General features: G+C 38.0%; 1 protein-coding gene across 4 annotated transcripts in view; it reads right to left on the bottom strand.

Annotated features, from left to right (window-relative positions):
* The window catches only part of COL18A1 (collagen type XVIII alpha 1 chain), a 1,701,455-nt gene that overhangs the window by 400,775 nt on the left and 1,288,378 nt on the right, over positions 1-12,302 (bottom strand). For all 4 annotated transcript variants that reach the window (XM_044075903.1, XM_044075900.1, XM_044075901.1 and 1 more), the window contains one exon: positions 6,202-6,369. In XM_044075903.1, coding sequence (XP_043931838.1) covers positions 6,202-6,369 — 168 coding nt within the window. The remainder of the gene's footprint in view (positions 1-6,201; positions 6,370-12,302) is intronic.

The raw sequence follows: 12,302 nt of genomic DNA, 5'->3' as shown, positions 1-12,302 counted from the left end.
ACCCCATTCAAGGGATCTCAGTCACTTTTGAAAAAGAAATCAAACATATTGGATGGATAGGTATATAACAGAGAATTCTTCTGTGGAACTGTCTTCCACTTCACACAAAGTAAAATTCTTGTCTTACTAAATTCAGTAATAACCTAGGATGGGAAACCGTGGGGGCAGGACCAAGATGGCTAACTGACAGCAGCAACTGGTGAAAGCTCTGTGACTGAATTTTTTTCTCTGACAGAAAATATAATCAAAAACTTAAAATTTTGAGATATTTGTTAGCTAATTTTATTCATTAATACTCACAGAAAGAGTTTATAGTTTGGAGTCCTTCAAAAGCTATAATTTTCCTGTCAGACTTTCAGCTGCTTAGTTAAGAGAAAAAAGACTTCAACATTAGCCACCCAAGAAATGATACTCGGGATACTTGTGTTAGAAAAAAAATCCAGTCACTAATATCTAGTGTGTAGGATGTATTGCTTAAAATGGACAAATCGGATATCAAAATAAAAAGTTTCAAAGAAGAGTCCAGAAAGAAGATGGAACACGTAAAATTCTTATAAAACAACAAAGTGCACAAATCAGCAGAATGGAAGAAGCTTTAATTAATCATGAAGGGAGAAAATAAATGGAGGTGTCTCAGACTCAATTTCCTTTAAAACAAAATAACTTGCTCACAGATAAAGTTGACGGTTTAGAAAATAGTCTGAGGTAAAATAACATTAGAATTTATGGTATACTTGAAAAGTATCACAGAAACAGTATAATAAACTTCTTAACAACCTGGCTACATAAAACATTAAATCTAACCAAAACTTTATTGTTTGGAAATAAAAGGGCATATAGATTCCTGAGAGCATCTTCGAAGAAGGAAAAACCACCACCATATTCAATTATAGTTAAGTTTATGTCCAGTTTAAAAAAAGATCAAATACTAAAAACAGCATGGCCCAGCCCACCTATTAAAATAGGTGAATATATAGTCAGATTTCACAATGATTATTCCAGTAAAGTAAGGTGTAAAAGAAAATCTTGCTTACCACTAATTAAGAAACTTAAAAAGAAAAATATTAAAGCCACTTTGGTGTTTACTGCAAAGATCAAATTATTTGTTTCTGAAGGAACTAAATATCTGATGCACTGGAGGAGGCATACATTTTTGTTAACAAAATAAAATTCTTTATAATACCGAATAAATGGATTGGAAGAGTATAGCCCTCAAGAGACAGAGTAAGCTGAATTCATGGAAAACTGATTCTAAAATTGAACAGCTTTAAAACAAGTGACTTTTACTCTCTGACTGCAGGACTTTTATTTTCTGAAACAATAGATTTACCCTTTAAGTAAAAAAATTTGTATTGGACTTTAAGCTACAAAACATATGTAAGTATGTATTTATATTTTAAGCTGAAACATTTTTCATGATAAGGAATATAAATAGTTAGTTTTACTGTTTTATTATATTTACAGTGAAAAACATAAAATTTTTCATTTAACTAAACTTAAGGGAATTTCTAAATATTAAACAAATACTTCTTGTTAGAGAATGTCATTAAATTATAAGCAATAGAAATGGTAAGAGGAAAACTGTTGCAAACTCGGATAAACTAGTGTGCGTATAAGCAAACCAAAGCATCAACAAGTAATGAAAAGTGCTCACACTGGAAGCACGGAGGATCAATACACAATAATAAATACTTTTATTATGGTAAGTGCTTTCACAATAATACAAACAATCACTTCGTCACACCAAAACTAAGTACTGAACATACAGTTTAAATAAACTGTCCTAGCCAATCTGCAACAGTCATAAGAGCATGCCCACCCATAACATCAGGCAAAAAAAAATAAAACAAAATCAGTATATGAAAACTTAAACCAAAATATACATAATTAGTAAAAAAACATACATTTATAAAAATTACATATACACTGTAACCTACGTGATTTCAAAACAAGTTTCAAGGAGACATGCTCGTTAACCTCTTATTAGAACACATTTTCAAAATCCATTCAAGTTCAATTTTCAGTCCTATTCCTAATATCTCCTAACCTAAGACTCATATGAACTCTATCTATGACACAAAACTTAAACTCATGGGAGGCCCCCTTCTCAACTACATGTTTCACAATGGCATTACACATACACTGTATGTTAATACAATAAATATGTTCCCTAATGTGTTCCCTCAACCTCCAATTGCTCTTTCCAACATAGAATGATGAGTAGGAGATACAATAAGCCAGATATATAACATCCTTGGTATTACAATCAGCCCTAATACTAAAACTAAATCTAATACCCGCATCCGGGTTAACAAAGCTACTGCTACTATTTATATATGTACAGTATCGACAGATATGATAAGGAAAAATGCCAGGGGTCACTCCCACTAATCTAGGTTCCCTAATTTTATCTGGGTAATATAGCATCCTCTTCAGGTTCATCTTATTCTTAAAAGCAAATGTCGGATGTTCCCCTACTGTACCCTTAATCTTATCATCTGTAAGTAATATAGGCCAGTGCTTCCTAATAATGTTGGTAACAATACCAATATCACTGCTATACTGAAGTGAGAAGGTAAACCCTTGCTTCTTCCTAGCAGTAGTATTACTCGCACATGTACTAGCAACCCTTGAAAAATATGGTCTAGCATGCGTGGACCTCAACTGGGTACTTAACATTAAACCCTGCTCCACCTCTTTCCTTCTATACCCTTGATTCATAAAGAGTATACATCCCCAGCATGTTTTTTTCCAATATAGTGAAGGGTCAAGGTATGCAAGCCTCTAGATTGAAAGTGAGTGAGGAAGGTTTTGGTAATGAAATGGTTACCCTCAAGCATCACTTTATGAAATGAAAGTATAGAAAGAAAGAAGTGGAGCAGGGTTTAATGTTAAGTACCCAGGTGAGTTCCACGTGTGCTAGACCATATTTTTTAAGGGCCACTAGTACATGTGCGAGTGATACTACTACTCAGAGTTCTGAGGAAGTCCTGGGTTGGACGAAAGCACTCAACTTGTATTTTAATAAATGGACCATATACCATTCTTTGACTGAACACCATGGAGATCTTGTTTACATATCCTCTGTCTACACGAATAGCACACCAGGTTTGGTTCTCTAGCTGAAACAGTCAAATAATTCTGTTTTTGCAAGAAAAGCCTGTGAACCTTTCTAAATTCCTTTGATGCTTATACTTAATGGTGCTGATAAGAAAAGGTGGAATGTGAAACTAACAGAAGACCAACATACAGGATCAAATATAACCCTTGACAATCGTGTTTCATGTAATATACTGACAAAGAAAAATGCAAAGTGCCAAGCAGTGTCCCATACAGCACCTGGGTTTTAATGTTTAAAGTAAATTACAACATCCATAAAAGCAGTAGCTGGATATCATAAGATCACAGCAGAGTCCAGTAGGAACCTCTGTTAAGAAAGGTTAAGACCACATTACAGCTTAATTTACAAGTAAGAAAAATGCTGCCATACAAGAAGGCAATGTATCAACAGCTGAGGCAGAAACCTACAGTCTGCAAGCATGTTATGAGAAAAAAAAATAAACAGGTGCCGGGCTTATATTGAGTACGAAACTGATCATCACTCTTAATGTGCAAACATAGTAATGTAAAAACCACCAAATTCACGAAAACCAGAATAAACTTCAGAACAAAACCGTGAAAAAAAGACAAAATGGTGACTGTCCACACAGATAAAAAGTTAAGTGCTTTCTTTCGTTTTAATCACAATGAACTTCTTCAGAACTGACCAGTAAATCAATTAGTCAAGTTTAAATACAAAAGCACGTAGCACATACAAATGTGTACCTACTGTAAAAATACTTGTCAAACTATTTAATAATATAGTCTGTTATTTTGCTTTTTGTATACATGTCAAGTGTTATATTTCACATTTGATAGTTTTGCCTTTAATGAAAATGGTATGTATTAATGAACAATTAGGTGAATGGACATTTGATTGGTTTATTATTTAATCAAATTTTGTATTTAAAATTGACTAATTGGTTTACTGGTCAGTTCTGAAGAAGTTTGTTGTGATTAAAATGAAAGAAAGCGCTTAACTTTTTATCCGTGTGGTCAGTCATCATTTTGTCTTTTTTTCATGGTTTTGTTCTGAAGTTTAATGTGCAAACAATAAAGGTTTCCCAGGGATTTTGCTTTTCTATCTATATATCTATATATACACACACAGACACAAACAAATGTATATACATATGTTCATACACACCTAACACACACACACACACATATATATATATATGTATATATATATATATATATATATATATATATATATATATATATATATATATATATATATATATATGTGTGTGTATATATATATATATATATATATATACACACACACACACACACACACACACACACACACACACACACACACACACACACACACACACACACACACACACACACTCACACACAAGTAAGAGCCACCCATGTTGGAGGAGAACTTTCTTTAGAAATTTTTCTACCCATAATTGTTAGTTGTGGTTGACTATCTGCAACGCTCTGTAATCAACTGATGACAAACAGTTACACTTTCATTAAGAAGACAAAACAAACATTAACAACTTGACGAAATGTAAAAGCTCACAGAGAAAACAGAAAACTAAGAAGAAACAGACATATAAAAATGGGTTGAAAAGCTAAAGTTAACTGGGGTAAGCAAGGGATTTTGCAGATCAAGGCAAAAGAATGAAGAATGCTGGTAATGATAACAACAACCTGAAGAAAGAAGCAGTAACAAAGGAGAAGACCTAACAGCATACTTCCTATGCACATCAGAGCAGGGAAGTGCAGGCTAGCATTAAAAAAAAGCTGTCAACTAGGACTGGACAAAAAGAAGTAGGGGGGTGGAAAGCTGGAGTAAGCACAACAGAAAATCAGCATATGAGAGCAAAATTCAACAGCATATTCTAAACGTTAATAGAGACAGTATCAGTATAAATACCAGTGTCATTATAAAAAGGAAAGGATATAGAAATACACCCAACAAGAGCAGCAAGCTTCCATCCCTTGTAGCAACTGCTGGTAGAAAACAGTAACTACGCCAACCAGCCTATATAAATACTCAAAGAGAGACCACTGAGCCCGTAATTTTTTTTCATGAACTTTTCAAAAAGAATACTAGCAGAAAACAGGTCAAGTGAACAATGGTGTGCCATACAGCAAACGAGATTGAATGACCAACAATGGGTAATGACAGCATGATGAGTACCTGACAGCATGCAAAGGGAACAGAGGGAGATGAATGGACACTTCTGGGATACAAAAGCCGGCATTAATGTCAGGCAGGAAAAGTATTTCTGCAGTGAATGTGCAACACGGGAGGCAAAGAAAAGACTTTCAGTATATTAGAATCATTAAGCAGAGCAATTAGACGGGAAAGGGCAATGACCATCAGGTAGTGCAACACCTGTCTTGTTCTTTCTCTAAGGTGGGCTGACCTTGTGACATCCACAGTTCACAATCATGTGACTATTTTCATGAAATGAACAACAAAGCATGAGAAGGTATGAAAAAATGACACCTCAGGCTGTTATGCTTAGTCAGGCTGATACTCAAGCAAAGGTAAGTGACTGTAATCCATTAACTCTAAGGAGGTTTTTCAATGGTTAATTAAGGCATTGTGTAGAGGGCCTTCAAATGAATCATAAAGTGTTGTTCAGGGGAATCTTCAGCATCCTTTAGGACAGTATCTAGAACGATATACAGGGCACATCCTTTTTTCAAGATTATGTTAGAAAGAGTAATAATCCAGCTTTTGATTATACACTGTACAGTTCAATAAAAGTTTTCTATAAAATGCAGACTATCCCATCACTTCAATAAATACAACATCACTTCAGTAACTACACTCTCTCTTACATATTCCATTGGTAGTCGACATTATAATTCCCAAATCACTCTCAGATATTCTTCATAAAGACATTGTCAGTAAAATGCACTGATGGTATTTATTTTACTCGGACAGAAGTACATCTTCCATAAGGTTTTATTCTATCACCTCATACCACTACAGTTGGATGTGAAAATGTCTACCACATCTGAGTATCTTTGATACTTTACATATGCTCAAGTACATTTTAGATGTGCACTGTGTCTGAAGTATAAAAAAATTTATTTGTGACTGCATTTTGCTGTTAGATGTGCACTTACTGGTGGTCCAGTTAGTCCGGGAAGCCCATCTTTCCCATTCGCACCTGGTAGGCCAGGCTGCCCGGGTGTCCCGGTGTTGTTGATTCCAAACTTTCCTGGTAATCCTGGCAATCCTGGTACTCCAGGGGGACCAGGAAGTCCTGGTACACCAGGCAATCCTGGAGGACCCTGTAAAATAAGAGCAGAACATTTAGATACAGCATCAGCACAACACTAATTATAAATTTTACGTTAAGACTGTTTCTTTGTGCATTATACTTATCTATCTCATTAAAACAAAGATGTAAAAATAAGGCAAATATCTCCACACTATTTGCCAAATCCAATGCATATGGAGAAAAGTGAGACCTTAAGGCATCATAATATATCCCAAAATTGCCTGCTTCTTTCCTTGCCAGCAGCACAGGCCAAACCCAGAGTTACAGTTTTAAAGTTCTTAAATGGCAATTTCCTACAGATTTTTTTTTCCTCTCATGAGAGATTAGCAAAATCTAATGAAGAGATGAACCAGCAAAATATCATTGTAAGGGGTCCTGTACTGCCATGGATATCACTGTTACAGATACTATGATACAATTATCTGAAGCACTCTGTGTGTGCACTCACGCATGCGCGCGGTATGCACACGCGTATATACCTGCTTGTTTGTACCGAGTTGAACTGAGGTGGGTTACCAGCCACAACTCTCAGATGAGATACCAAATGAATAAAGGCTTTTGTGCTTCCCAAAAAACATAAGTTCCCTGTTTTTTTTTTTTTGCTTATTTATATTATTTACTGCACTTTTTTACTGCCTGCCACCTACTTTAATACCATATAAACGTAAAAATATGCGAGCACTAGACCACGACAATAAATAACTTTAATAAACTATAACAAACAATAATGCTGAGCGCTTTCACAGTCAAACTGCTACATTAGACAATATTCACTACAGAGCTCCACCCATATATACATCATGGTTAACCCTAAATGCAATTAAAGACAATTAAAATTTAAAGAACCAACATATAGTTTCAAAAAGCCATCTAAAAACTATATATAGAACATAAACTTTCCTATGAAATATATACATATAAGGACTTAAATTATACCACAGGTATACTATTTTATATAAAATTCATCAATAGAATAAAAATATATATTAAAAATAAATATAAAAACATTTGATTAATGTAACAGTCTATTAACCAAGACCGGTTGAATGGATACCTTATCATTAAGGCCTTTGCCCATATTTGCCTCATCCTGATGATCCACTGAAGTTCCCTATTCTCAACTCTGTTTCTGATGGCCCCCCTCCTCATATTAGATGTTACCTTTTCAATGGCCATAAATCTAAATTCATGTCCCATACCCATTGCCATGATGTGTCGTGATAGTGCATTAGTATCAATGTGTCTGGATATGTCATAAAGATGTTCCCTAATCCTATCTCGCAGTCTGCGTGTGGTCATTCCTATATAAAATGAAGAGCATTTTATACAGTAACTTAAATATACCAAATTGGTACAATTACAGTCTGCTCTCAAACGAAAATTCAACTGTTTGCCTGTATCTGGATGGGAAAATCTACCCGAGCCATCCAGATATTGACAAAAATTACATTGATTACAGGCAAATTATTTACAGCTGTAGCACATTAGTGTAGTCCTCATCCTTAGCAATTTACTCATCAAAGAAATACTTCTAGTGAGCTGAAACCTTTTAAACTGCAAACAAAAAACCCCAGGCAGAAATACCCATCCAGTGAGCTTCTCCTTGATCAATCCTGAAAAGCCCCCCATAGTGATAACAGTCTTCAACCTAGCATTATGGACAGCTGGACCACACTTGTTTCTTCTGCTAACCTTGTTGACTTGGGTCTCTTGAGGCAGTGTAGCAATTGCCTCATGTACACAGACAACCCTCTACTAACAACTCACTCTCGTACAAAGTCTGGGAGATGTATCTACACCAAGAATCTTGAATCCATGCTCTCTCACACTCAAATCAGTAACACGGAAGAGACTGCCAATGCACCCACTACTACACATGCACATAGTACCACTACTCATACACATAGTATGCATCTAAAACAAAAATCAACATACGGGACATTCTCTCAAAAAAAACTACCGAAACACCAAAAACCTCCAAAACACAAGACTGCTACAACTAATGCAGTCCCGTACCTATGACACATACCAATACCAGTGTCTCACCTAACAAGCCCGTAACACTCAAAAAACAAAATTTCTAGTCATTGGAGATTCAATAGTGAGACACATGGATGTCCCACTCACCAGGTTGGACAAGAAGAAAGTCACAGTCAGCTGCCTGTCCAGTGCCAGGATTCGTCAGATCACGCATGTACTCAGGTTTCTCAGAAACAAGCGCCATTATGACTCTATCATAGTTCATGTTGGAATGAATGGCCTGAGATGTACCTCACTGGACTATATGAAGAGAGACATGATTGAGCTCTCTGAGTACGTGTCCAGGCAGGAGCATCCTTAGCCTTGAGCAGCACACTACCTTCACCTAGAATGATGCCACAGTATAAACAAAAATTGATTGATTTCAATAATTGGCTTAGGCTTTGGTATCATTCAAAGGGGATCCAGTTCCTGTCAGCCTGGAAAGCCATGGTCAACAAACCTCGCTGCTTTGCCAGTGAAAATTTGCAACTGGCTTTTGGGATGCTGGCAAAGGTTCTTGCCTCCTCCATAGTGCCTTTTTTAAGCAAGGTCTTGAAAACAAACTTACTGATGTGAAATTTGCCAGTCATAACAAAATATGGGTCATGCTGCTAAATGCTAGGAGCTTAAACTAAAAACTGCACCCCATGGAAGCACTTCTATCACTGGAAGATGTAGATGTCTGTGCAGTCACAGAAACGTGGTTCACAGAGTACCCTGGTCTTGCAAGGCTATAATGCCCTCCACACCTTCAGACTGCAAAACGAACATGTGAGAACAAAAGGAGACTGTGTTTCTGTTTATATTAGAGATAAATTCACCTCCCATCTAGTTAGACTGGACAACTCCATGGAGTTGCTCCAAGTTCAGGTTACAGTGGGTAAGATTCACATTCAAGTCATAGCCAGTTATAGATCCCCCTCCATTGGTCATGACTTACATAAAGTCTACTTGACCAAACTGGAGACAATCCAAATACTACTGAACACTCTGGTTATGGGGGATTTCAATTACCCTACCGTCAACTGAGTAACCTACACTAGGCCTAACTTGCTAGCACAAGGGTTCCTTGACTTTGGTAACTCAAATGCCCTGGAACAAATTGTTCATACCCTGACAAGAGGAACAAACATATTAGCTCTGGTCTTCACTAACATGTCAAAAAGATGCACTACCAGAACTGCTGGACCCTTATTAGTTAAATCTGACCACAAATCAGTCAGTTTTGAGCTGACACTAACATCAGAATTCACAAAGGGCAAAATCAGACTAAAAAACTTCAACAAGGCAAACCATACCCTCCTTTGTAAAGGTATATATGCATTCTAAGCCCAACCCCCAGCTGGAAGTGGTAACTACACTGAAACTTACACTAAAGCTCTGTACAATCACTTGCATACGTGTATAGACTTGGCTGTACCAGAGAGAATCAAAGCCAGAGCCTCAAGTAAAAATACAAGCCACCATGGTGGACATCCAGCATAGTACAGTTGTGTACACTTACCATAAATGTAGATATTCGAGTGTATTCACTGTTGCAGTCATTACATTTGGGTAATCCTGCTGGCAGGTTGCCCTCAGCCGGCCTGAATTCCAAAGTCTTGGGTCCTTTGTTGGCTGCTGTCACCCCTTCCCTGATGTCAGGTCATCAGGGGTATAAAAGAAGCAGCCGACGCCATTTTCTTCAGTTTTTCTTGCCCCAGATGTCAGGTGACCCCAAAAAGGGTAGCCAAACTTTATGTATATATTCAGAAATACATCAATATAAATTTTACCTTAATCTATAAGCAAATACACCACATAGGTAGTATAAATCAGAGAAGGAAAGATAAGATCCAAAAGAAAAAAGGGGGAAGGCAGGTGGGTAACCTGGACTGCAACAGTTAATACACTCAAACATCTACATTTATGGTAAGTGTACACAACTGTACTATGTTCTTTGTGTTTCACTGTTGCAGTCATTACATTTGGGTACAGTCCCAAAGCTATTGTTGGGAGGCTGGAACTAGACAGCAGTGGGAGCAGCTATGAGGCCCTGCAGAACTGCAGTGGCAAAGCCTGCCCTGGATTTAGAGTAGAGTGGCAGATGATAATGCTTTGTAAAGGTGTGCACTAAACTCCATGTAGCCGCCTCTAAAATGTCTGTGGTAGGTACTCCCCTGAGAAAGGCTGCTGAGGTGGTTGCAGCTCTGGTGGAATGAGGCCTAATGCCCTTAGGCACTGGCTTGCCATGGTGTAAGTAGCAGAAATGAATGCAGTGGCCTAACTACTTAGAAATAGTCTGCTTTGAGATAGTCTTTCCTTGTGATCCTGCAGCATATGCCACTAGTAATTGCTCTGTTTTCCTGAAAGCTTTGGTTCTGTCCAAGTAGAATCTAAGCTGTCTGTGTACATCCAAAGAATGCAGAATTCTCTCCCCCTTGTTCTGTGGATTTGGGTAAAAGGTAGGCAGATGGATGGCTTGGTTAAGAGCCACACTGGACTCTACTTTAGGCATAAATGTTGGGTTTGTCCTCAGGGAGACTCTGTCTGGATGAAAAATGATGAAAGGTTCTACAGCCATGAGAGCCTGTAGCTCTGAAACTCATCTTGTAGAAGTAATTGCTAAGAGAGAGCTGTTTTCCAAGATAAAAACTTCATATCAGCTGTAGCAGCTGGCTCAAAAGGAGGCAGGGTGAACTTTTCCAAGACATAGTTGAGGTCCCATGCAGGTATTGGTAGTCTTTCTTGGGGGCCTTAAATTTTTGGCTCCTCTGAGGTACTGCCTTAATAAAGGGTGAGAAAAAAGTGGTGGCTCTGTATTGTAATGAGCCGAAATGGCAGAGGCATGAATGTTAATAGATGAAAAAGATAGGCCTTTGTCCAACATCTCAGTTAAGTATTCCAGAATCTGAGGAATATTTGGTACCGCTGTATCAGTTCCTTGTGCCTGGTTCCAGGCACAGAATCTCTTCCATTTTCCAGCATAAGATTTTCTAGTACTAGGCCTTCTGGCTTCCAGAATGACATTCATCACAGCTTTACTGAGAAGTGTTTTTTGTATGTCTACATTATCCGCCATGCTGCCAAGTTTAATGTCCTGAGTTGGCTGTGCATGATCTGATTGTTTTGCTGGGACAGCAGTCGGGGTATTTGAGGTAAGGTCCAAGCCGGGTATAGAGATAAGTTCCTTAGTACTGGATACAGTACTGGCGTGGCCAGTCTGGGACAATCAGTATCATCTTTAGCTTCTCCTGTCTGACCTTTAGGAGCACCTTGGGGAGGAGAGGCAGTGGAGGAAAGGCATATACTGATAGGTCTTTCCAGCTGAAAGATAGGGCGTCCACTTTCCATGCTTGTCTGTGATAAGTCCTTGTGCAGAATTTTTTTAGTTGGTAATTGAAAGGGGAAGCAAATAGATCTATGTCCAGGCATCCCCATTTTCTTGTTATCATGCTGAAGACTTGTGGATCCAGCTTCCACTCGTGGGGATCCATGAGGTTTCTGCTTAGTTCGTCTGCCAGAGTATTTTCCTTTCCTGGCAGGAATTGTGCCTGCAGATGTACTTGGTAAGTCAAAGCTGTGTCCCACAAGGTCATGGCTAGTCTGCAAAGGGGATAAGAATGTCTGCCCCCCTGCTTGTTTATATACCACATGACCGTGGTGCTGCTTGTCTTTATCAGTAGTTGTCCCGGATGAAGTAGGTCCTTGAAGGCTGTCAGGGCATTTTGAACAGCTAACATCTCTTTTTGATTGATATGTAGATGCATTTGGTTTGAGGACTATGCGCCTTGAATACATCTTCCTGCCATGTGAGCCCCCCAGCCATAATCTGATGCATATGTTGTTAGTGTCTGCCTGGCTGGGGGTAATGTGAATGTCTGTCCCTTGTTCTGGTGACAAGCCTTTGCCCACAATCGAAACTCCTGTTGCAGGCAGGGA

Source organism: Protopterus annectens, chromosome 6.part1, assembly GCF_019279795.1.
Source record: "Protopterus annectens isolate FY-2018-M chromosome 6.part1, PAN1.0, whole genome shotgun sequence".
Classification (NCBI taxonomy): Eukaryota; Metazoa; Chordata; order Ceratodontiformes; family Protopteridae; genus Protopterus; species Protopterus annectens.
The sequence above is the reverse complement of the archived record's forward strand: the minus strand, read 5'-3'. Positions and strand labels throughout refer to the sequence as shown.